A 27,179-nucleotide genomic window follows, 5' to 3' on the forward strand; every position below is an offset into this window, starting at 1 on the left:
AAAGTAGACAAAGTTTAAGGTACAAGAAACGTGCTAAGAAAATAAAGTCACAAGATTCACCATCAACAAGACACAAGACAGGAGTGTGACAGAATACTCTATGTTTGCCTGGATGAGTACAGCTCCAACAACACTCAAGAAGCTCGATACAATCCAAGACAAAGCAGTCTGCTTGACAGGCACTCCATCCACCACCTTAAACGACCACTCCCTGCACCACAGATGCACAGCGGCATCAGTGTGCCAATTACAAGATGCACTGCAGCAATTCACCAAGGCTCCTTAGACAGCACCTTTAAAACCTGCAACCTCTGCCACCTAGAAGGACACGGGCAGCAGATGCATGGGATCACCAACACCTGCAAGTTCCCCTCCAAGTCACCCAACATCCTGACTTCGAACTATAATCACCATTCCTTCACTATCACTGAATCAAAATCCTGGAACTCCCTTCCTAACAGCAGTGTAGGTGCTCCTACAATACTTATACTGCAGTGGGCAAAGAAGGAAACACACCATCACCTTCTCAAGGGCAATTAGAGACGGGCAATAAATGCTAGCCTATCCAACAATGTTCAAATCCCATGAATGAATACAAAAAGCTCTTCAGCTGTGCCGAGATACTACCTGGGTACCTATGACCGAACTGCCCGCAGCATAGAATCACCAAACCTTTCCTGGATTCTCAGATATCCAGGGCCCCCAGTACTTAGTGAGTGCCAACTGCTGCCCTTTACCTGCTTGGAGCCTCTTCTCCTTCTTTTTTAATGAACAATTTTAATGAGGTATTTTTTGGCATTGTAAACAGTAGAATTACAGAACGAGAAAACAAAAGGACTGTACAGTAAACAAAGTACATAGTGCAATTGCCGTAGCCTGTCCCACCCAGATCTGCCTAATTGACCCCCTATACATTCCCCTAACCCTCTCCCACCCGCCCCCCTCCGCCCCTGCTGACGATTAATTCTCTGCAAAAAAGTCATGAATGGTTGGCACCTTCGGGCGAACCCTAACAACGACCCTCTCAAGACGAACTTGATTTTCTCTAAGCCCAGGAAACTCGCCATGTCTGACAGCCAGGCTTCCGACTTCGGGGGCTTTGAGTCCCTCCAAGCTAGAAGTATCCGTCTCCGGGCTACCAGGGAAGCAAAGGCCAAGACGTCGGCCTCTTTCTCCCCCTGGACTTCCGGGGCCTCTGAAACCCCAAAAATCACCACCTCTGGATTCGTTGCCAACCTCGTGTTCAGTACTCTAGACATGACGTCCTCGAACCCCTGCCAGTATCTCCTAAGTTTTGGACAAGCCCAAAACATGTTGACATGGTCTGCCAGTCCTCTCAGACACTTTACACATCTGTCCTCTACGCCGAAGAATCTACTCATCCGAGACACTGTCATGTCGGCCCGGTGGACGACCTTAAATTGAATCAGGCTCAGCCTGGCACATGTTGCAGTCCCATTGACCCTGCTCAGCGTGTCCGTCCACAGGGCTTCCTCAATCTCACCTCCCAACTCCTCCTCCCATTTATGCCTCAGCTCCTCGGTCTGAGTCTCCTCCGCCCCCATGAGCTCCTTGTAAATATCCGACAAAACCTCCCTCCCCCACCCATCCTCTAGACACTACCCTATCTTGGATCCCCCTTAGTGGCAAGAGTGGAAAAGATGGCACCTGCCTGCGCAAAAAGTCCCGCACCTCAATATACCGGAATTCATTCCCCCTCGTCAACCTAAACTTGGCCTCCAGCGCCCTCAAGCTAGGGAAGCTCCCTTCCAAAAACAAATCTCCCATCCGCTCAATCCCTGCCCTCCTCCATACCCGAAACCCCCTGTCCAACCTCCCCGGGGCAAACCGATGGTTGTCACATATTGGGGACCAGACCGATGCTCCCGTTGCTCCCATTTGCCTCCTCCACTGTCCCCAGATCCGAAGAGCCACCACCACTACAGGACTGGTGGAGAAGCACGCCGGCGGGAACGGCAGAGGCGCCGTCACCAACGCCCCCAGACTGGTACCCCTACATGAGGCTGCCTCAACCCGCTCCCAAGCCGATCCCCCCCCACCACCCACTTCCTTATCATGGCTATGTTAGCCGCCCAATAATAGTTGCTGAAAATCGGCTGTGCAAGCCCCCCTTCCCCCCCCGGTTCCGCTCGAGCATCACCCGCTTCACTCGCGGGGACTTGCCCGCCCATACAAAGCCCAAAATGATCTTGCTTACCCTCTTAAAAAAGGAACGTGGAATGAAAATGGGGAGACACTGGAACACGAATAAGACCTTAGGATGGACCGTCATTTTAACTGTCTGTACTCTCCCAGCTAACGACAGCAGGAGCGCATCCCACCTCCGGAACTCGCATTTGATCTACCAGCCGGAACAGGTTCAGCTTGTGCAGTCGACCCCAATCCTGCGCCACTTGTATTCCCAGGTACCTGAAACTGTCCCCAACTAACTGGAACGGCAGCTCCCTCAGCCGGTCCCCTTGGCCCCTCTCCTGAACTACAAACGTTTTACTTTTTGTCATATTCAATTTGTACCCCGAAAACCGGCTGAATTCCCCCAGGGTCGCCATGATTCCGTCCATCCCCGCCATCGGGTCCAAAATGTACAAGAGCAGGTCATCTGCATACAATGAAACCCTATGCTCCACCCTCCCCAACGCCCCTCCCCCCCGAACCAGCCCCTTCCAACCCTCTGAAGCCCAGAGAGCAATTGCCAGCGGGCTCTGTAGCTAGCGCAAACAGCAGTGGGAAGAGCGGGCACCCGTCTCGTCCCACGGTGCAGTCTAAAATAGTCGGAAGTCGTCCTGTTTGTCCTGCTCTTCTCCTGCTTCTTAATTAGGACCTCGCCCCACCCCCTGTCGAGCACACCGTTTGGGACCACTCTTTGACCCATTTAACTGCCGGAAGGTGCATGCACTGCCTGCTCCCGGTCGGTGCAGGCACAGAAACTCCGGGAGCTTGTCGGGATTTGGAATTCCTGGCTGATAAGTTAAGTGTGGTCATCGTAACAATAGTCACACAAGCAGGTTAATGAATGTGCATGTTAAGGGAATTAATTAGTTTGCAAGCACTTGATTAGAACATATTTTTCCAGCATATTCTTCCAGCAAATTCCTCAGTTCACCTTGCAAAATGTATAAATAATCTCACTTTCAGATCATGCTGGACAGCCCACTCTGTAATGCTCCATACCTGTGTTCTGCTGCTGGGATTGAAAATCCAGCCATTTGGCAGTAGTAAAATTGTTTGGCCATCAAGAGTCCGGCCACTGTGTCCGTGCTTTGGAAATTCACCAGATGGGCGGCCCCTCCGAGAGCTGCAGACTGGAAGGAAAGTCAAGCAAGCAATCAAAAATAATAGCAACAATCAATCAGAACCTTCACAGACAGGGACACTTGCACAGCTTTCCTAAACCTTTACTGTTCAAATACTTTTTGCTTTCAGTTAGAATCACAGGGTTGAATTTCAATCTCTTAAAAACCCCAAACCCTGGAGGTGGGGTTCGTTATTTCAGTATTATAATGAGGTTGAGAGCCTCACATTCAACCTGTTTACATGATCTGACAGAATAGAATTATAAAATGGGTTATAGCGCAGGAGGCAGCCATGTCCACGCTGATTCTGTGGAAGAGAAAATCAGCTATTCTTAGTCTTGGCTGAACCTGCCTCCAGCAGACTCTCAGACAGTTCAATCTCAATCCTAACCACTGACTGCACCAATGTTTTTCCTCATGTCCAGAGTGTTTCTTCTGCCAATCTTCTTGAAATCAGTACCCTCTGGCGAATCACTGGGAATAGCCTCACTCTGTCCACTCTATCTAGTCCACTCATGATTTTGAACAGCTCTAGTAAATCTCCTCTCAACTGTTACGTTCCCAGCTGGTGTCACTACTGGACGATAAGATCCCAGAATGAAACCCCCCGGGTCAATAGACCATTGTGATGTGTAGGAACAGATTCACAGGACTTTCAATTAGTTTTCAACAAAAGAATAAATCATTTACTAAACATTAAAGGTTTGACTATAATACTGGACTCCTTCACCCCACCGATATCAAAGCTTAAATACTGCAGATGCTGGAGGTCTGGAATAAAAACGGAACATGCTGGATAAACTCAGCATGTCTGCAGCAGTTGTGGGGAGAGGAATAGAGTTAATGTTTCAAGTCCAGTATGATTCTTCTCCTGAAATGGAGAGAGGTAGAAATGTGATGGGCTTTATGCTGTTGAGACAAGAGGGAAGGGCAAATGGAGCAACATAGAAGGTCAGGGATAGGTTTGAGAATAGGGGAAATTAAATGACAAAGAAGTCATGGAACACAAGACAAAGGAATTGGTAATGACAGTATTGAAGACAAAATCTTTGTCCTAGTGTAGGTGGTAATGGCTTTCCATAAATGTTAGCAGTCCTATAGAGCTTTCCCAGCATTCTTGTTTTTATTTCAGACTTCCAGCATCTGCAGTATTTAGCTTTGATATAGGTGGGGTGAAGGAGTCCTGTATTATAGTCAAACTTTTCATGTTTAATAAATGTTTCATTCTTTCGTTAAAAGCTAATTGGCAGTTCTGTGAATCTGTTCGTCCACATCACTTTAAAAATAAAGGTCAGCACTGTCTGAAAGCAAAATAGCAGAGAGTGATAATATCATAACAAAAGTCAGCACTGTCTGAAAGCAAAATAGCAGAATGTTTTGATAGCAAAATAGAGGGGCTGGATTCTCCGTTATTGGGACTATGTCCCCACGCCGTCGGGAAAACTGTGGTCCTTTACGCCAGGAAAACTGGCATGAAAAGGCCACAGATTCCCCGTTTTGCTGGGGGCTAGCAGGCAGCTGTCGCAGAGTCGCAGCTCTAGCTGCCAATACAGCCCCCAACACTTCATCCTCCAGCAGCCTCGCCGTGCTCCACGGCGGACTCAGCCCGCAGTCCTGGACCACCGAAATAGTGCCCCGCATCGGCCGCTCGCGCTCCCCGGACCACTCGCTCACATTGTCCCCAGCCCCGAATGAAGTCTCCGCTGCCCACCGATCGACCCTCCCCCAAGACAGAGTCTGCAGCCGCCACGCGAGAATCACGGATAGTGGGACCATGTTAGAACCACGCCATCGGGAATTCGGCCGGTTGGGGACAGAGCATCGCGGGGTGGGCCACCTGAGGCGGTGGATACGCGGCGTGACGTACTCCACGAGTATGCCGATTTTCGGGGGGGGCGAAGAATTGCAAAACCGCCGCCGGTCCCGATTTTGTGCGCCAAAAGAGATTCTCCGCCCCGTCGCCGAACACGACTTTGGGGTCGGGCGACGGAGAATCCAGCCCAAGTTCAGTGCTGTCTGAAAGCAAAAACATGAGAGCAAGATACAGACGAGTAGCTGGACAATAAATCAAAATGGAGGGCAGAGTTCATGGTTTGAAGTTGTTGAACTCAAAATTGAGTCCAGGAGGCTGTAAAGTGCATCAATCACGTGCCGTTCCTGCAACTTGAGTTGGGCTCCATTGGAACATCGTAGCAGGCCGAGGGCAGAAGTGTGAGCATGAGAGAAAGACTGTGAATTGAAATGGAGAGTGACCGGAAGGTCAGGGAGATGTTTGTGGGCAGAGCAAAGGTGTTCACAAAGTGGTCACTCAGACAGCGTTTGGCTATCACAATGTAGGGGAGACCACATTGTGAGCAGCAAATACAGGAGACTAAATTGAAAAAAGAACAAGTGACCCATTCAATATATAGAGTTCAACAACTTCAGACCATGAATAGGGCGGCACAGGGGTGCAGTGGTTAGCACTGCTGCCTCACGGCGCTGAGGGCCCGAGTTCGATCCCAGCCCCGGGTCACTGTCCGTGTGGAGTTTGCACATTCTTCCCGTGTATGCGTGGGTCTCACCCCCACAACCCAAAGTATGTGCAGGGTACGTGGATTGGCCACAGTAAGTTGCCCCTCAATTGGAAAAAAAATAATGTTTGGGTACTCTAAATTTATAGAAAGGAAACTCCAGACCACGAACTCGGTACTCCATTTTGATTTTCCTCCGCCACCCCCTCATGTTTTTCCTTTCAGACAGACCTCTATCTTTTTCTGCTCCTAACGCATTCTACTATTTTGCTTTCAGACAGTGTTAACCTTTATTCTGAAATAAATACACAAAATGGTGGGAAAACTCTGGGGGCATCTGTGGAAAGAAAAACAGAGTTAACATTTCGAGTCCATATGACTTCTTCAGAGCTGACCTTTATTCTGCTATTAACAGCTGGGAGATGATGTCCCTGGCACATTTATTGCTTTCTGCATCCTATTGACACTCCCTGTTTCCGTGGCCAGTGGGCTTTTCCAAATTAAAACTGATCAAAACATACATTAGCTCCTCAAAGGTGCAAGAACGACTTGACCTGAAGGAACTCGTTTCTACATTTGCAGAACTCAAAGCATGGAGAGATATATTCTAAATCTTCATCAACTTTCTGGAAAATGCACAGTTCTGTATCATGTCATGCGAGCTAATATTACATATTAATGCATGTGTATCGTACATATAATATTCTGTGAACTGTGTACACCAGGCTTGGCCAACCTTTCCAATCGGGGGGACACATTTCCATTTTCGACTCCCTCATGGGGCCGGAGAATATTTTGGAAAGAAAAGGCTCGGCACAACTTTTAATTTCAAAAATAAAAAATTGAGGTATTAAAATAAACAATTGCTGAGAAACAATAAAGCAATGGAACAGCAATAAGTTTAAAGTTTAAAAAAATGAGCAAATAATGAAAACGACCAGACGCATTCCCAGTCTCAAGCAGCTCTCTCACTAACCCCCCCCCCACCCACTGTGTGTGTGTGTGTGTGTGTGTGCGCGTTGGTGTGCAGTGGAGAAAGTAGGTGACGAACATCAGACTGGGGGCAAGGATCACACACAATCTCTCACTTCCCAACACCCTCCACCATCTCCTCCACACACATTCCCTCTCATTCACCCACACCCGCCCCTCTCTCAGTCCTGCCCCTCCCCCTCTCCCCCCCCCCCCACCCCCCACCCCCCACACACACACACAATCTGTCTCATTCCCACATATTCCCACTCTAGCCTGAGGCAGAAAGGGGGTGTCTCTCATGGCCCCCTTTCCACATGAGCCCCCCGCCCCCCCCCACCCCACCCCAGGTGCTCCCTCCCCTACTGGCACCTTCATCAAGACTCTTCACCCTTTCTCCCCATCTCCACAATTTCAGAACCCCTCTATACTTACCTGGTAATAATAAGAATAATAATCGCTTATTGTCACAAGTAGGCTTCAATGAAGTTACTGTGAAAAGCCCCTAGTTGTCACATTCTGGCACCTGGTCGGGGCGGCCGATACGGGAATTGAACCCGCGCTGCTGGCCTTGTTCTGAATTACAAGCCAGCTGTTTAGCCCGCTTTGCTAAACCAGCCCCTCTTAAGAGTCCTGGACTCTGTTTTTTAAAATTTAGAGTACCCAATTATTTTTTTCCAATTAAGGGACAATTTAGCTTGGCCAATCCACCTACCCTGTACATCTTTGGGTTGTGGGGGCGAAACCCACGCAGACACAGGGAGAATGTGCAAACTCCACACGGACAGTGACCCAGAGCCGGGATCGAACCTGGGACCTCGGCGTCGTGAGGCAGCAGGGCTAACCCACTGTGCCACCATGCTGCCCTCGAGTCCTGGACTCTTAAGACATCTTGGGACTATGTGTAGTCCCAGTCATAGCCACTGCTGGGACTACAGAGTTGCCGGCTGATCAGATTGGCTGCCAGCTCCCGGGACTTGCACCTGAGCGAGGAGCAGAAATCTCTTTGCCAACCAATTAATACTGGGGAGCTGCTGTGATTGGTGGGGATGCATTCCCCGTTGGCGGGACAGGAAACCCCATTATCCAACTACTCCTGCCCTCGATTTACTAATTGAATTTAATGCCCCCAGCTATCTTGGTGGGATTTAAACTCATCGCTGGTGCATTATTCCGGACATTTGGATTACTAGTCCAGTAACATTACCACTTTGCTAGTTTTCATTACCTTGCTAATTTGAACCTATTTGACCCAAGCCAACACTGTTACATTTTGCTCTCTGATAGAATTTCTGACCCTCACGTGAAGGGATAAAATAAGGTAAAGCTTTCCATACTTTGAGACAAACCTTTAATGGAGCTCATCATATGACTTTAGTGAACATTCAGATGCACAATTTCCTTTTCCTTCCCTCTCTTTTTCTGCCAGGCATCCTCCCACCTCTGACCTTTGAAGACCTTGTCCATGTAGCACAGACTAACTCATGTAACTGGATCATGCTGAGCGACATACCGCACCTTTATTTGATCAATAGATATTGATATAAACAGAACCGAGCTGGAGAAGTGGTGACCTTTTCTTCAATGACATTGCTAAATGACTAGGCCAGTTTCATTGGCCATACCCACAGGTGCCAAGCTGGCTGAAGGACACAGGCATAGAGTTATTACACATCAGGGTATGTAACAGTTTCCCATTGAACATCTAATTATTGTCAGTTTCACAAATCCGAAATTAAACCAAAATAATTCCAAACTGATAACACCATATTCACACATAACTATTTCCAGTAACAGTTACCCTGACATTGGGTCATGAGCAGAGATAAAACAGTACGAGTCTGCAATTAATAGGCTGATCTTTCTCACTCTGCTCCTTCATCTGAAAAGTTCAGTGTACAGGCCTGGATAAAAGGCCTATAAACCAGGCTCCACTTGGATTGAGAAAAAACAAACTAAGGGAATTGGGAAGTTGTAAAGCCTAAAATTTAGAAGGAGGAAAGACTGAGAGGGCAAAGGATTTCCTCATTTGTCAGGGAATAGTCTGGCTACATGAAACTGGAATTCAAAGCAGGAGGAGGTTTTCTGAGGGCCACGAAGAATCCAGCACGAGTTTTAAGGATACAAAGTAATAACATTTATTTACAATGACATATATGTATAACAGCAGCAACAACAACTTCCCTTGCTGCACACTCCTTCCTGCTGTTTCCAAACTGGCCAGCTTTATTTATACTTGGAGTTTACTAATGGTTTCTCCGCCCCCCTCATTAGGGAAGCTCATACTCCCACAGGATTGTGGGATTGTCATTAGTCCCCAGCCAATGGTAAGTAGGCAGGTTATAACAGGGGGGGAAATTATTCAAGGCTGCTAACTTGAAGCTCAGAAAGAATAAAATTTAAAGGAATTCAACAAAATTGTCAAAACCGGAAGGAGGAAGAGAAAGGTTGGAGGTGACAGTAAGGGATGGGTTGTCTATGCTATTGTATCCTGTCCAAGAGTGGAACAGAAGGAATTTCAGCTGCCAGTCAGATTCGCAGAGTCAGGAAAATTCCCCATTCCACAAACCCAACTTTTAAAAAATGCCTGCCCCCAAGACAGTTTTCAGTCTGGCTGATATTCGGAGTCAGGGTGGGCGATTCCGGAAGTAGTGAATGATCAGAGGCGGGCCCACGGTGTCTCAGGTACAGAAAAAAGTGGGCCTTTAGAGGTCAGTCGTTCATACTTACCTTCTTGTATGTCTGAGGAGATGTCGTTGTCTTGAGTGTAAATAATGTAAATGTTGTCCAACTTAGCTGATCCTGGAATGGATGGCCTATCATGGACTTGAATTGTCATTGTTGCTGCTGATTCACAGTGTACTCTGCTGAAACACTGGAGCCGTGGAGTGGATTCTTAATACACCATAATGCTGATGGTATCGTCTTACCACCACGACCTTGAATAGATATTCTGCATTGTGTACTTAGCTGCCAAGTGCCCTGCTCATTATCCCATTCACTTCCCTCTTGCCACCCATCATTCAGCATGAGCCCACAGTGTTGACCCTTGGCCAGGTCTCCCACATCTGCACACTGTTATGTCATAACAGCGTAACTAAGAGGGAGGAAGCCAGTAGAGCTCTCAGTGGTCCCAGAGCACAGAGTTCTTCTCTCCACCACATTGTCAACAGTAATCATTGAAATACAGAAAATTATAATAATCATAATAATCTTATTAGTGTCACAAGTAGGCTTACATTAACACTGCAATGAATTTAATGTGAAAATCCCCTAGCCTCCACATTCCGGTGCCTGTTTGGGTACTGTTGCTAACTTTGGTTGGCTCTTAATTTGTTGCTCATTGTGTCTTTACTTAATTTGCTCTGTTTCTATAACCTTTGCTCTCGAGTCGCAGGTATCTTTATGATACCACCACGAGATTCAAGTTCAAGTGCTGATCAATAACTCAATACACCAGTTAGTAAGTTTCAAATCAAAACACATTTATTACTCACAGTCAATCACTACTCATGCATAAAACTCTACTTACTAGACTATCTTTCACACTAAAAGGCCTATACTTAGCTTTGTAACTGGCCCACCAGGTCAGGGCAACAAATGGCCTTTCATTCGATTCTGAGTCTGCAGGATTCAAAGCTGGTATGGACTGGTAGCTAGGAGCGCCTATCTCGTTGACTGGAGACTTACTTGGTTGCTGCGGCAGCTAGGCAGGTCACTGTCAAGGGTTGTTTCGAGCTGCTGAGTGACCCTGCCGAGAAGGACGAATTGAACTTGGGGGCTCTACTTTATAGTCCCCAGGGGCTTTGCGCCGTTCGGGGCGGACCCCGTATCTGGTTCCAAGTGATTGGACTGCGTTCCGATCACTTGGATCGATTGCTCCAATACTGGAGCTGTTCCCTGATCGCTGGGTGGTTCCTAAGTGTCTGTTGGCCTTCCTTTGTCTTGGCTCCTGCTGGCGCCAAGGAGTCTGGCTTGGCCTTATTCACCTTAAATGTTTCAATTGTTCCCGGGGATCGCTCATTAATATGCGGATAGTTGCTCGTTTCAGTGCTGGCTGGGGTTCTGCAAGTTCTAATACACAGGAAACTTTGCACCTGCTAGTTTTTCCAGGCTTGGCTGAATTTCCCTGCATTCTTTGCGGATCTCCATTTTAAGTCAGGAAGTGGCCAACCCAGGTGGCTACAGTACACAGAGGGAGAATTCAGAATGTTCTAACTACCTAACAGCACATCTTTTGGGACATCTTTTGTGGGACGAAAGCGGAGTACCGGGTCTTCTCGACAGTGGACCTGAAATCTGCCTACCACCAGCTCCCCATTCGCAAGGCGGACCGCCCATACACCGCGTTTGAAGCGGTCGGCTGCCTTTACCATTTCCTTAGGGTTCCCTGTGGCTACACTAACGGGGTCTCGGTCTTCCAACGAGTGATGGACCGAATGGTTGACCGGTACAGACTGCGGGCCACTTTCCCATACCTGGATAACGTCACCATCTGCGGCCACGACCAGCAGGACCACGACGCTAACCTTTCCAAATTTCTCCACACCGCCAAACTCCTCAACCTAACCTACAACAAGGAGAAGTGTGTGTTCAGCATGAACCGATTAGCCATCCTCGGCTATGTGGTTCAGAAGGGAGTTCTAGGGCCCGACCCCGATCGCATGCACCCCCTCATGGATCTCCCCCTTCCCCACTGCCCCAAGGCCCTCAAACGATGCCTGGGGTTCTTTTCGTACTACGCCCAGTGGGTCCCTAACTATGCGGACAAGGCCCGCCCACTCATCCACTCCACCGGTTTCCCACTGACGGCCGAGGCTCACCAGGCCTTCAACCGTATCAAGGCCGGCATCGCCAAGGCCGCGATGCACGCAGTCAACGAGACGTTCCCCTTTCAAGTCGAGAGCGATGCTTCAGACGTCGCTCTGGCCGCCACCTTCAACCAGGCAGGCAGGCCCGTGGCATTCTTTTCCCGCACCCTCCATGCATTCGTTAATCGGCACTCCTCCGTCGAAAAGGAGGCCCAAGCTATCGTTGAAGCTGTGCGGCACTGGAGGCATTACCTGGCCGGCAGGAGATTCACTCTCCTCACAGACCAACGGTCGGTTGCCTTCATGTTTAACAACCCACAGCGGGGTACGATTTCATAGATTTCATAGAATTTACAGTGCAGAAGGAGGCCATTCGGCCCATCGAGTCTGCACCGGCTCTTGGAAAGAGCACCCTACCCAATCCCACACCACCCTATCCCCATAACCCAGTAACCCCACTCAACCAACGCTAAGGGCAATTTTGGACACTAAGGGCAATTTAGGATGGCCAATCCACCTAACCTGCACATCTTTGGACTGTGGGAGGAAACCGGAGCACCCGGAGGAAACCCACGCACACACGGGGAGAACGTGCAGACTCCGCACAGACAGTGACCCAGCCGGGAATCGAACCTGGGACCCTGGAGCTGTGAAGCAATTGCGCTAACTGCTATGCTACCGTGCTGCCCCTTGCGGTGGAGGATCGAGCTCTCCACCTTTAATTACGAGATTTTGGATCGCCCCGGTAAGCTCAACGTGTCCCCCGATGCCCTGTCCCGAGGCACATGTGCCAGCGTACAAGTGGAGCGAGTCTGGACCCTGCACGACAATCTCTGTCACCCAGGGGTCACCAGCTTTTATCACTTCATTAAGGCCCGCAACCTGCCCTACTCCATCGAGGAAGTCAGGGCTATCACCAGAGACTGCCATGTCTGCGCGGAGTGTAAACCACACTTCTCCCGGCCAGACCGTGCGCGCCTGGTGAAGGCCGCCTGCCCCTTTGAACGCCTCGGCATGGATTTCAAAGGGCCCCACCCCTTCACCGGCCGCCACACATATTTTCTCAATGTGGTCGACAAATATTCCAGATTCCCCTTCGCCATCCCATGCCCCGATATGACGTCTGCCACCGTCATCAAAGCCCTCAACACCATCTTCGCTCTGATCGGTTTCCCCGCCTACGTCCACAGCGACCGGGGATCCTCATTTATGAGCTTCGCTAGTACCTGCTCAACAGGGGCATTGCCTCGAGCAGGACGACCAGCTATAACCCCCGGGACAAGGGGCAGGTGGAGCGGGTGAATGGGACGGTCTGGAAGGCCGTCCAGCTGGTCCTATGATCCAGAAATCTCCTGGCCTCCCGCTGGCAGGAGGTCCTCCCCATCGCACTTCACTCCATTCGGTCGCTCCTGTGCATGGCGACAAACAAAACCCCCCATGAACGTCTCTTGGCCTTCCCCAGAAAGTCCACCTCCGAGGTTTCGCTCCCAATGTGGCTGGCAGCTCCAAGACCCGTTCTCCTCCGCAAGCACGTGCGGTTCCACAAGGTGGACCCGTTGGTTTAGAGGGTACAGCTACTCCACACAAGCCCGCAGTACGCCTACGTTGCGAACCCCGATGGCCGCCAAGACAAAGTCTCCCTCAGGGACCTGGCACTAGCTGGGACCCCCCCCCCCTGCCCCGGCGCCACCCTCCCTTCCTCCAGCACACCCCACCACTGCCCCCGCACCAGGACAATCCGTCCTCCCCTTGATCCCACCCGGGAATGAAGAGGATGTCGACACGCTCCTGGAGTCACTGACGACCAAGCCGACGCCTGACTCGCCACCAGCACTGCGGCACTCTCAACGACGGATCAAGGCGCCGAACCGTCTAAATTTGTAATCTTCTATGAAATTTTAATGACACCACCCCCGCTGGACTCATTTTTAACAGGGGGTGAATGAGGTAGTCACCACTGTTGTATTATATTGTATATACTGCACTGCATACAAGGGTATTACGGTAAGACCGCTGTACTACAGGTACGGGGGTAGATCCCTGCCTGACGGCTCCGCCCAGTAGGCGGAGTATAAATGTGTGTGCTTTCCGAATGGCAGCCATTTCGGCAGCAGCTGTAGGAGGCCACACATCTTTGTGTAATAAAGCCTCGATTACTCTCTACTCTCGTCTCGTCGTAACTGCATATCTGCATGCTGCAGCTAAGGTGGGTGACCTGGTACATACCTCTAATTCAGCATTGAAGCTTGTATATATAAGCAGCCTTTGTAGGTGCATAAAGGAGCCATGTGAATGAGCACTGTGATACTCAGGCACAGTGAAGAGAAATATCACTGCATATACAATATATTAGAATGGGGCACAGTGGACTGTGGCTAGCACTGCTACCTACGGTGCTGAGGTCCCGGGTTCGATCCCGGCCCCAGGTCACTGTCTGTGTGGAGTTTGTACATTCTCCCCGCGTTTACGTGGGTTTCACCCCCCAACCCAACGATGTGCAGGGCAGGTGGGATTCGCCACGCTAAATTGCCCCTTAATTGGAAAAAATAATAAAAAGTGGGTCCTCTAAATTTAAAAAACATGCAATATATTGGAACAGCTATGAACTCGAGGGGTCAAATGGCCTACATCTGCTCATTTTTGTATGTTCAGATTCGGTTCACATGAATTCATATTGTCGCTCCAGCCTAAAAGAGAAAAGGACACTAAGGAGATGGCCTAGAATTGGAAGTGGGTCAGCCTGGCTCAGCACAATTTGCTTGGTTGAACAGTTGTCCATGGTGGTTGCCAGAGTCCCTGAGCAGCTGTCTGTTGGTGATGGTGAATCACCGGTAGCAGGTAGTAAGAAATCACCCTGTTGCGTAGTGGAAGCATACTGTCACTTCATTGAGCACAATGGGACATTGGTGTCAGAGGGAGTGCAAGTGTTCGGAAAACAAAGGTAGATTTAAGGGAGTTATATCTGTACTGGTAAACTGCGAGAAGCAATTGGTTTTAGAATGCTAAAGAGGGAACATTTCTCTCAGCCAGCCTTGCTAGAAGAAAAGCCAGACTATGGAGTAATGATTAAGAAAACAGATGCCGTAAATCTAAAGTGCAACTAGTTAAGGAAACTGGAGAAGTGTCAAAGAAGTCCGGAGTTAAGTGAACAGAGACCAAAGTATTGTTTAGAAGAATTCAAGGCAGCATAAACAAAGTGTTCTGTGTTAAACGGACAATTGCAGTAACCAGATTTAAAATGGGACAGTAGCCTTCAAACGAACATTGCAAAAGCAAGGAAATGGGCAGTGGAGGAGCAGTCGGTTTGGGAGCTGACGAATTATCTGGTGTCCTGACGAATTATCTGTTCATGATCACATTAATGTTGGCGGAAGCCTGCTGTGTAGACATTGGCTGCCACCCTTCCTATATTACAAGAGCAGCTACACTTTAATGTACTTCACTGGCTGAGAAATGTTTGGAGAGGTGGTCACTAAATAAATACAATTTATTTTTTCTCTGCAGATCTTGTCTGTGACAAAGTCCTCCAGTGAGTGAACTATCTTTGACCCCCCCTTCCCCCCAGCCTGGTTGCAGTCTATTCATGCCCACATGACTTACCAACCCGATACCAGCCTTCAAGCGGTATCTGAGCTGGAGGCTGAGTGTCAGATTAAGTGATGGGACGTCTTCATTAGTGCTTTGCTGAACAGCTAATAATTCTTGCATATTAAAAGCAGGAACTGAGATGGGGAGGTTAGGTTAAGGTGAAAAGCACACAGTCATGTTCATATAACCTGCAGCTTCCTCGTCCTGCTGGATAACAGGATGACAGTGAGCTGGAAGTTGAGAAGGAGCATAAGGTAGGAACATATCGTCACCCACAATGTTTTGTATCTAATGTTTTGTCACTAATGCTGACAGCCATCTATATGTCACCAATTCCATTCTGCTATTTTCTGCTATTGTCCAGCAAAGGAGATAGCAGAGTGTTAGTGATTTTGTGACGTGCTGCCATGCTGAATAGCTGAAGGTATATGGAGTCAGTGAGATGTTTAATTGCCAACAGTAATTGGGTATGCAAGGATAAGGTGAAATACCTGAAAGTGAGTCCTCTGTGCCAGTGATTGCTGATGGCTGAGTGAGCAGTACCAGAGGTTAATGACTTGCAGGGTATGAGATGTCATTTGAAGATGCAAGCACTGACCTTGAACACGCATAAATGGTCATTCTACTTCTTGTGGTGCTGCTGTCAGGTCTTTGGTTCCAAATGCCTTCCCATCCATCTGCACCCACTCCTATGACAGGGTGGTCCTTGAGGGCCGCCTGGCCAGCTCGCTCCTCCTGCCCATCTCCTCCACTAATGTTCTTTGTTTTTAATTTTTCCAATTCAGGGGCAATTTAGCATGGCCAATCCACCTACTCTGCACATCTTTGCATTGTGGGGGTGAGACCCACACAGACAGGGAGAATGTGCAAACTCCATACGGCATCCTGAAGGGAGAGGGCAAACAGGCAGAGATTGTGGTACACATTGGTACTAACGACATAAGCAGGAAGGGGGATGAGGTCCTGCAGCAGGAGTTTAGGGAGCTAGGCAGAAAGTTAAAAGACAGGACCTCAGGGGTTGTAATCTCAGGATTACTCCCTGTGCCACGTGCCAGTGAGGCTAGAAATAGGAAGATAGAGCAGCTAAACACGTGGCTAAACAGCTGGTGTAGGAGGGAGGGTTTCAGTTATCTGGACCACTGGGAGCTCTTCCGGGGAAGGTGTGACCTGTATAAGAAGGACGGGTTGCATCTAAACCAGAGAGGCATAAATATCCTGGCCACGAGGCTTGCTAGTGTCACACGGGAGGGTTTAAACTAGTATGGCAGGAGGGTGGGCACGGGAGCAATAGGTCAGAAGGTGAGAGCATTGAGGGAGAACTAGGGAATAGGGACAGTATGGCTCTGAGGCAGAGCAGACAAGGAGATGTTGCTGAAAACAGTGGGACTGGTGGCCTAAAGTGCATATGTTTTAATGCAAGAAGTATTACGGGTAAGACAGATGAACTGAGAGCTTGGATTAGTACTTGGAACTATGATGTTGTTGCCATTACAGAGACCTGGTTGAGGGAAGTACGGGACTGGCAGCTAAAAGTTTCAGGATTTAGATGTTTCAGGCTGGATAGAGGGGGTTGTAAAAGGGGTGGAGGAGTTGCGCTAATGGTTAGGGAGAATACCACCGCTGTACTGCGGGAGGACACCTCAGAGGGCAGCGAGGCTATATGGGTAGAGATCAGGAATAAGAAATATGCAGTCACAATGTTGGGAGATTACTACAGGCCTCCCAACAGCCAGTGGGAGATATAGGAGCAGATCGGTAGACAGATTTTGGAAAGGAGTAAAAGCAACAGGGTTGTTGTGATGGGAGACTTTAACTTCCCCAATATTGACTGGGACACAGTTAGTGCCAGGGGCTTGGACGGGGCAGAGTTTGTAAGGAGCATCCAGGAGGGCTTCTTAAAACAATATGTCGATAGTCCAACTTGGGAAGGGGCTGTACTGGACCTGGTATTGGGGAATGAGCCTGGCCAGGTGGTAGAAGTTTCAGTAGGGGAGCATTTCGGGAACAGTGACCACAATTCAGTAAGTTTTAAAGTGCTGGTGTCCAAGGATAAGAGTGGTCCGAGGGTGAATGTGCTAAATTTGGGGAAAGCCAATTATAATAATATTATGCGGGAACTGAAGAGCCTAGATTGGCGGCGGATGTTTGAGGGTACATCACCATCTGACATGTGGGAGGCTTTTAAATGTCAGCTGAAAGGAATTCAGGACCGGCATGTTCCTGTGAGGAAGAAGGATAAATATGGCAAATTTCCGGATCTTTGGATAACGAGAGATATTGTAGGCCTCGTCAAAAAGACAAAGGAGGCATTTGTCAGGGCTAAAAGGCTGGGAACAGACGAAGCCTGTGTGGAATATAAGGAAAGTAGGAAGGAACTTAAGCAAGGAGTCAGGAGGGCTAAAAGGGGTCACGAAAAGCCATTGGCAAATAGGGTTAAGGAAAATCCCAAAGCTTTTTACACGTACATAAAAAGCAAGAGGGTAGCCAGGGAAAGGGTTGGCCCACTGAAGGACAGGGGAGGGAATCTATATGTGGAGCCAGAGGAAATGGGTGCGGTACTTTGCATCAGTATTCACCAAAGAGAAGGAATTGGTGGATGTTGAGTCTGGAGAAGGGTGTGTAGATAGCCTGGGTCACATTGAGATCCAAAAAGACGAGGTGTTGGGTTATTAAGGTGGATAAGTCCCCAGGGCCTGATGGGATTTACCCCAGAATACTTAAGGAGGCAAGAGAGGAAATTGCTGAGGTCTTGACTTAAATCTTTGGATCCTCACTGTCTTCAGGTGATGTCCCGGAGGACTGGAGAATTGCCAATTTGGTTCCTTTGTTTAAGAAGGTAGCAAGGATAATCCAGGGAACTACAGGCCAGTGAGCCTTACGTCAGTGGTAGGGAAATTGCTGGAGAGAATTCTTCGAGACAGGATCTACTCCCATCTGGAAGCAAGTGGTTGTATTAGCGAGAGGCAGCACAGTTTTCTGAAGGGGAGGTCGTGTCTCACTAACTTGATAAGAGTTTTTCGAGGAGGTCACAAAGATGATTGATGCAGGTAGGGCAGTAAATGTTGTCTATATGGACTTCAGAAAGGCCTTTTGACAAGGTCTCTCATGGCAGACTGGTACAAAAGGTGAAGGCACATGGGATCAGAGGTGAGCAGGCAAGATGGATACAGAACTGTCTAGGTCATAGAAGGCAGAGAGTAGCAATGGAAGGGTGTTTTTCTGATTGGAGGGCTGTGACTAGTGGTGTTCCGCAGGGATCAGTGCTGGGACCTTTGCTGTTCGTAGTATATATAAATGATTTGGAGGAAAATGTAACTGGTATGATTAGTAAGTTTGCGGACGACACAAAGGTTGGTGGAATTGCGGATAGCGATGAAGATTGTCAGAGGATACATCAGGATTTAGATCATTTGGAGACTTGGGCGGCGAGATGGCAGATGGAGTTTAATCCGGACAAATGTGAGGTAATGCATTTTGGAAGGTCTAATACAGGTAGGGAATATACAGTGAATGGTAAAACCCTCAAGAGTATTGACAGTCAGGGGTCACTAAAAGGGGCAACAGGTGGAGAAGATAATCAAGAAGGCAGACGGCATGCTTGCCTTCATTGGCTGGGGCATTGAGTATAAAAATTGGCAAGTCATGTTGCAGCTGTATAGAACCTTAGTTAGGCCACACTTGGAGTATAGTGTTCAAATCTGTTCACCACACTACCAGAAGGAAGTGGAGGCTTTTGAGAGGGTGCAGAAGAGATTTACCAGGATGTTGCCTGGTATGGAGGCCATTAGCTATGAGGAGAGGTTGAATTAACTTGGTTTGTTCTAACTGGAATGACGGAGGTTGAGGAGCGACCTGATAGAGGTCTACAAAATTATGAGGGGCATAGACAGAGTGGATAGTCTGAGGCTTTTTTCCAGGGTAGAGGGGTCAATTACTGGGGGGCATAAGTTTAAGGTGAGAGGGGCAAGGTTTAGAGGTGTACGAGGCAAGTTTTTACACAGAGGGTAGTGGATGCCTGGAACTCGCTGTCGGAGGAGGTGGTGGAAGCAGGGACGATAGTGACGTTTAAGGTGCATCTTGACAAATACATGAATAGGATGGGAATAGAGGGATACAGACCCCGGAAGTGTAGAAGATTTTAGTTTAGACGGGCAGCATGGTCGGCGCAGGCTTGGAGGGCTGAAGGGCCAGTTCCTGTGCTGTACTTTTCTTTGTTCTTTGTTCTTTGACAGTGACCCGGGGCCGGGATCAAATCGGGTCCTCGGTGCCGTAAGCAGCAGTGCTAACCACTGTGCCACCGTGCCTCCCTGGCTCTTGCACTAATGCCTCCAGTACTGCAAACATCACCATGAAATCCTCTCTTTGCCCTGGTGTTCAATTTTTCATCATTTAAATTCTAATATTATTCATTGCTGCTTCGCTTCAAGATGGACAGCCTGTCCTCAGGAAGAGCAGGATGGCTGCACCACATGGGTATCTGCAAAACGCCACTTCACTCCCCTGCTGAGCATAGATACAACCACCTACATGAAGGAAGAGGACTACATGCAGAGGAGGTGAGTGCATCAAATTTGCCTGCTGCCCACCTCGAGCGGAACCAGCATGGGAAAGCCAAGAACCCAAAACCTGAGGCGCACAAATGTCTAGCCAGTTATTTTGATAATCCTCTGGTAGCCTGTCATTGACAGGAAGTACCTGCAGGAACAAGTTAATGCTGGAATAGCCAAATGGAAAGGACATTCGACAGTGTTTATGACAGGCCCAGGTATCCAATATCCACCGCTGCCAAATTTTAAAGTCAGCACCATCCGTAAAACTGTAAACCACAAATACTGGACTCGGGCACCCAATTTCCACTAGAAAACCGTTCTTGCCAGCTTATACAGTAAGATTACATAGAGAAGGGGGGGGGTTACATTTCATTTCATTTATATCCTCCATTTGATGGTACTGTCACAGTAGTACCAATAAAAAGTATATCTCTGAAGTACTAATGTGTCAAAACTGACATCTTTGGAAAACAGATCTATAGATTGATTGAATTCTGTTTGCTTCATCCTGTTATTTTACAGACAGATTTTAAGCAATCTTCATTGGCTACAAGGGGGAATAGAGTTTAACTTCATCGGACAGCTGTTGACCCACTAACTGATATAAATTCTACTCGTCCAACATTAGATTGCTTTGAAATAAGTTTGTTAGCCTGCAGTGAATTCTGTCCTTGACTTCCAAGAGATAGAAACAGCAGTTACACAATCTCAAGGGAGAGGTGAAAGTCATAACAAATCAAAGATTTCAGATAGAATGCAGGAATAGTCCAAACAAAACATCATTTAAAATAAAGTAAATGTTGGATCCATTGCAAAAATAATTAAGCTGACATATTTGGTAAATTGAAAATATGAGATCCTGATTCTGCAGGAGAAACACAAGGTCACACCTCAACCATGACGAGCTGAGAACAGCAGAAACCTATGCAGGAACTGGATTAGTCCCTCAGTAAAAGACAAATTCTTTGCTGGTGAAGGATATCTGAAGAACATGCCTGACACTTGACCTCCAAACAGTGAGGCTCACAAACCAATACCAGCACATGATATTGAACTTCTTTACCCACAGAGAGATGGCTGAAGTTGGCAATGTTGGAAATCTTGCCAAATGAGTCCATGTGCGGGTTAGCTTAAAGTATAAAATAAAGATCTGTGAGCAAAGATGATCAGGCTAGAGCCGGTTGACCTTCCAGGGCAATCCAAATGGGGTGTTGAGGACAAATGTGGTCATCCAGGTGAAATGGCATTGTGAGGTGGCAAAATAATTCGACCAGAGTTCGCGGATATATTTCAGATTCCACTTTTATAGCCAGATATTATATTCTGATAATGGAAACTACCTGTGCAAATGGAGTAGTTGGGAAGGATACCTGCCTAAAATCAGTAGGGCTCTTCTTTAAATGAGGGCCTAAACTTTCAGGTTGGCAAGCATTTGGTGCCCACCTTCCGGAAAGTCAGCAGGGCGACTCCTGTCAAGCCCATTGTCATTTCATGATTGAAGGAGCCACCCGTTCTTGTGAGGAAGTCCCGCCTTGGAGAGCAGTCAACCAATCTCCAGCCCATCCCAGCACAGCACTACAGTGGCCGGAGAAGATATTGCAGTGCTATGCCTGAGACTAAGGGCACGTTTCACTGGCCTCGTTTCGCTCGTGCGAGAGCGAAACGAGGCCAGTGAATGGCGGGAGAAGCCGAGAACGAGAAACTTGCCAGGCGGCAACCAGTTTACGATGCAACCAGCTCCCTCTCCTGGGCGAAATCGGGATCTCACCGTAGCTTGGCGAGAAACCAATTATCATCACTTAAGCCCTATTTCCATACAATTAACAGGAGCGACCCCATAGCCAACGACCTCTGGTCATTCAGCGGCATCCCCAGCAAGTGTTCACACTGGCACCAATTAGTACTCATTTTGAAAAACGTGAACCTGGTGGAAGGGCTTCTGTGGATAGCTGATGAGTTGAGTAGCCATCTTTGCTCACAGTCAAAGAGCCCGGGGGCGCTGGGCTTGCCACCCCAGCGCTTGGCTGGGGGTGGGGGCCCCTCCGCAGGGGTGGGCTGCCATGGGAGGGTGGGGGGAGGTGCTGAGGGCAGAGGGGGTATGCTTACGGCACCACCATGCCAACCTCTGGATCATCTGTACCCGTTCTGGGGGCAACCCTTGCCCCTGCCCCACCAAACACCCATAAAGCCCATCGACTGCTGAGGCCTTTAGCCGTGCAGCTGAAGGCTATTGATAATAGGGAACTGACAATCATGATTAAGTGAGCACTTCACACAACCCAAGTGGATTCCCATGGGGAGGCGGGCCATGTAGCTTTTGGGAGTCATTACCTAGCATCCCAATCTCACCTTGGTGCCTGGACACTGTGCCTGAAGACTGCGGGAGGCAACACCACACACGTAGCAGCCAACATCCGAACACCCAGGCGATGGAACACAGCACTGAGGACTTGTCCACGGACAGAGGGTGGATGAATGCCATGGGCGGAAGGAATACCTGGAGAGATGGGCCAAGGGTTCTGAGGTCGGCCCGCATTGCGGAAGAAAGTGACAGAGGCATCATACTGGTTGTGCACAAGGGTGTTTATTGTGTAACAATTCCCCACTCCGCCAATGGTGCCGCCCCCTCCCCCCCACTGCCCCCTCACCCCTTACCTATCCCCCCACCCCCTCCCCTGGTGCTCTCAGTGATCCTCGATGTGCTTTGTCTTCTTAGCTCTACTGCGACATCTAGGTGTGTCCCCAGGATGCACATCAGAGGTGGAAGCAGCCAGCTGCTTACCACATCCCATGGCCTTCGGTGCCCCTGGCAGGTGTCCACTGAGGGCTCTGGGGCCGGAGGGCTCTGGCTCACTTGTCGGAGGCACATATGCAATCTCATCAGAGGGATGGAACTCTGGGGAACTGGTGGCCATCGTCGGCACTCAATGGTATGGGTCTGGGTTGGCACTCAGCGCCCCCTCCTCCCAGTCGGTGCCCATAAGGCCCTGGGGTTCACATTGGGCCGAAGGGGCAGCTGGTCCCAGCTGCCCCGCATCATCAGGCGCTGCAAGCCCAGGTGCTTCTCCATGCTCTGTACCATTGTGTCGACCCCCTTGGCGATGCTCCTCAGTGACTGGGACATGCTCTGCAGCACCTCGACAATGCCCACCTGAGACAGGATAAGCTCCGCAGCACCTCACCCATTCCCATCTGTGAGCAGGGCATGTCCCGCAGAACCTCATCAAGGTCAGCCTGGTGCTGGGTGCTGGGCGGACATTCTGACGAGACCCTCAGTCATGGCCATCACCAATTGCACCACACCTTGGACACCTTCACTAATGCTGCTGATGTCATGCATCAGGCTCTCCACTGCGATCGCCACCCTAGCAGTGTTGGCCTCGGTGTCACGCATTGCCGTCATCGTCTTCTGCACCCAGGGCCTCTGGGGCTCCTCCAATCGGCAATTGACCTGCTGGAGCGTCGTTGAGATCTCCCTCTGAATGTCATGGCCGGACGCTAATGTCTCCATCAGCTCCGGGTACCTCTGTACCACAGGCTCAGCATCAGGCTCGGAACCAGCTGGAACCTGGAATCCAGCAGCCCTCCAACTGCTGTCGCACCTGGGGGTTCCTGTCTTCACCTGATGTACATCAGCAGCAGTGTGGTGCTCACCAGATTGTGCCCCAGAAGCCTGGCCACGAACATTTCACACCGAGGTGTGTGTATCTGCGCTGGTGGAGGGTGGGGGTGACAGCTATGACGCCGCTCTCATGTCTTCCTCAGCTTTCCTCTGAGGTGGTCTCTTGGGAGGCTGGAAAGGGGGCTACCTGGGATGGGTCGGTGCCGTCGGCTGGAGGACTTGCGGGAGAATGGACATGTGGTCCGTGGGAGGGATAGGTGAGTCAGAAAGGAAATAACAACTCACGTTTGACACGTCCTTTGGCTGGGGCCGAGTGGTTCCTCACCTCAGCGGCGTTTGCCAGCCTCTGCGTTGGTGACCGCTCTGTCCTCAGCCACCCAGAGCCTGCTCCTCTCAGGAGGTGTGGATTCTTGTGTCTGGCACGCCTCCGCCGGTCTGGGCCCTCTCCCGGTGAGTGGGAGACTTTTTCCTGAGGAGACACAGAGAGGGCATCGTTAGCCACACGTGTGGTTCACCACTGTGGTGAGGGGTGGTGGGGATACGAAGGGTTGGGGGTTGGGGGAGAGGGGGTGAGAGGGGTGTGAAGGGAGGGTTGGGGGTTGCATGGAAAGTTGGGGATGGATGCTTGCGTGCGTCGGAAAGGTCTCGGAGGGGACGGGCATTGGTGTCTACTCATGTGCTGCCCGGTGTAGGTTGTTGACCTTTTTTTGACACTGGAGGCCAGTCCTCCTGGTCAAACTCCGAGCCCACAGCCGCTGGCACTTTCTCCCAGGCAGCACTAGCTGCCCTGTGGCTGATCCTCCGGGACCTTCGGGGGAAGAGGGCATTCCTTCTGGCCTCCACTGCGTCTCGGAGCCTGGCCAGATCTGCATCTCCGAATCTTGGGGCTGGTCTCCTGGGCGCCATTGTTGTGAGCTGGCTGGGGCTGGTTGACCAGGAGCTGTTTAAGTGCTGCGCGACCTTGTTAGCAGGAGGCTGGCGAGCGCAGTGTCAGTGAATCAGATGGCGAGCCTTCACCTGCAGCAAGAAGCCCATGAGGCCTTGTTAAGTGGACTGATTAACGTTGAATTGCGTTTCCGGCCTTGCTGAGCCGAGCGCCGGGAAGCTCACGGCAGTTCTCGCTCGCTACCACACTTAGACACCTTTCCAGAGAATCGCGCCCTAAGTCTCGGGAACCGAGTGCCAGTAAGTAGCAAGGTTCCCATGGATGAGGGCTGGGGATGTGCAGGGGGCTCAATAAGGTGGGGGGGGACTACGATCTTGCTGTCAGGGGTGGGTCAGGTTGGGGGTTAAAGAGAGATGACTGAAGGGAGTCCGTGAGGGGACCGTGCCCCCAGACCGAAGGGGCCTTCTGATGGAGGTCTTCATGCTATCATCACTGCCAGCAGCCACCTCACCACCCCCTCCCCCTGCCATGATCAAGGTTGAGACCATTTTCTGTTTCCCACCCCCAGTCACCAGGCACCCCATCAGCCTAGAAAGTGAGGCTGGCCAGAAAAAGAAAGTTATTGGGAAATGGGTGGGCTTCACATCTGAGGTCCTGTCCACTTCACCGTAAAATTGCCTCTGGGGCAGGCAGGATCATGGCAGAAGTCCCTTCAATGCTATTTTATGCTCCCCACTGGAGAAGGGGGCACAGAATGTCACCTGAGGAAATCACGGGGCCCACATTGAAAATTTAACTGACAGCCTGAGCTGGGAAGCTGTTGTATTAACACTACATGTCGGAAAAACTGCAAAGAGAAGGCAGGTCTAGAATAGGCACAAAAAGATAACGTTATTTTTTAAACGTTTCACAAGAAAAATTGTTGTTCCTTGTTCAAGGCTCAATTCCAATTTCCAAATGGAACACCCTCCTGAAACTTTTATTCAATAACTCAGCCGAGTGTTAGGCCTCACCCAATGGGTACCCACCACCCTGTCCTTTCCATGTAGCCCTGACTTTTTTTTTCCATTTAGACAATTATTCAATTTCCTTTTAAGAAATCAACAATTGAATCTGCCGCCACCAAACGCTTAGGCAGTCCGTCTCAGATCCGGGCAAATTGATGCGTAAAAATATAAATCTTTTCCTCATATTACCTTTGGCTGTTTTACCATTTGCCTTAAATTGATGTCCTTGTGCTCTCAAGCCTTTTGCCAATAGTTTCTCCCCATATATTCTACTCAGACCCCTCATGGCTTTGAACCTCTGTATGAAATCTCCCCATCTGAGGCCCTGCACGCCCCACTGTAAAATTGCATCTGGGCGGGCAGGAACTCATCCCTTCTCTTCCAGTGGGGATCAGCCCCAGCTTCTCAAATTTATCCACGCATTTGAAGTCCCCCATCCCTCAAAACATGGAGGGCCATCCAGGCTAACTGGAAAGCTCCAGTGAGCCTGTGACAATAGGCCTTAATAGGTCATATAATTCCCTTAACTGGCCACCCGCCACTTGTAGACAAGTAGCCCTGCTGACCCCCATTTCAACTCTGGGAAAATGGTCCCTGGCAGGATGGTGCCTGAAGATTGGCACACTGATCAGGGTGTGAATTTTCATGTTTGCCTGTCTTCATACTTGCCCCCATTTGGGGTGAAAAAATCTCCCTAATCCTTTATATTAAAACCAAGGATTGCGTATGCCTTATTGATCACTTTCTCAACCTGCCCCGTCACTTTCAATGATGCTCCTGTCCCTCTGCATTAACACTTCTCTTGTAATTGTATCCTTTATTTTATATTGCCTTTCCTCAATCTTCCTACCAAAATGTATCCCTTCACACTTCTCAGCATGAAATATCATTCTTGCACATTTCCACTTCTTCCACCAACCTATGTCCTTTTGAAGACAACCACTATCCTCCTCACATATTTCAACATTTTGAAACTATGATCCACACACCCACGTCAATCTCATTAATTTAAGTCCAGGAAAGTGTTAAGATCCTGGACGACAAGCCAACTATTTGCAATTTGCAAAACTGTGAGGAAATGTTACTGCACCACAGGAGTGATAACACTTACCAATAGGTATCGTTTATGTTAAAAACTGTAATTCAAAAACACAATCAACCACATTAGCGACAAATAAATTGCTTTACAGTTAACAGTTACAATTCTTAAGAAAAGCGAAAACCCTCATCACGTACTGAACCTGCTACTATATTCCAATTAAGCAAACCAATGTATTTCAATATATTTCAAATACCACTCATGGATAAAGTTAACAACCAGGTTTCTACTTTCTTTTCTCCGTGCAGACCCATTAGAGAGAGAACCGTTCAGGACCAAGCTCACCTCTGTTCAGATTAGAGTTCTAGGACCAACTGCCTTTTCAGATAGAACTGGGGCGGGATTCTCCCCTACCTGGCAGGGCGGGCTGTACCGGCGACGAGGAGTGGCGTGAACCACTCCGGCGTTGGGCTGCGCAGAAGATGTGTGCTGGCGTCATCCCAGTGCATGCGCAGGGGGGTTCTTCTCCGCGCCGGCCATGTCGGAGGTTGACAGCAGCCGGCGTGGAGGGAAGGAGCGCCCCCACGGCACAGGCCCGCCCGCGGATCGGTGGGCCCCGATCACGGGCCAGGGGCCAGATCCCCCCGCACCTCCCCGAGGACTCCGCAGGCCGCCCGTAGAGTCAGGTCCCGCCAGTACGGACCTGGTTTGATTTACGCCGACGGGACTGGCCGAAAGCAGGCGGCAGCTCGGCCCATCGCGGGGCGGAGAATCGCCGGGGGGGGGCTCTGCCAGCAGCCACCGACCGGCGCGGTGCGATTCCCGCCCCCGCCACGACCCCGGCGTCGGAAAATTCGGCAGCCGGCGTCGGGGCAGG

The 27,179-nt window shown here is 49.6% G+C and overlaps 1 protein-coding gene across 1 annotated transcript in view; it reads right to left on the reverse strand.

The window, feature by feature from the left end:
• The window catches only part of nampt2 (nicotinamide phosphoribosyltransferase 2), a 74,246-nt gene that overhangs the window by 27,449 nt on the left and 19,618 nt on the right, over positions 1-27,179 (reverse strand). The window contains exon 6 of the mRNA XM_072470894.1: positions 3,193-3,323. Within this exon, the coding sequence (XP_072326995.1) occupies positions 3,193-3,323 (131 nt within the window). The remainder of the gene's footprint in view (positions 1-3,192; positions 3,324-27,179) is intronic.

The sequence above is a fragment of the Scyliorhinus torazame genome, chromosome 13 (genome assembly GCF_047496885.1).
Source record: "Scyliorhinus torazame isolate Kashiwa2021f chromosome 13, sScyTor2.1, whole genome shotgun sequence".
NCBI classification, from domain to species: domain Eukaryota; kingdom Metazoa; phylum Chordata; class Chondrichthyes; order Carcharhiniformes; family Scyliorhinidae; genus Scyliorhinus; species Scyliorhinus torazame.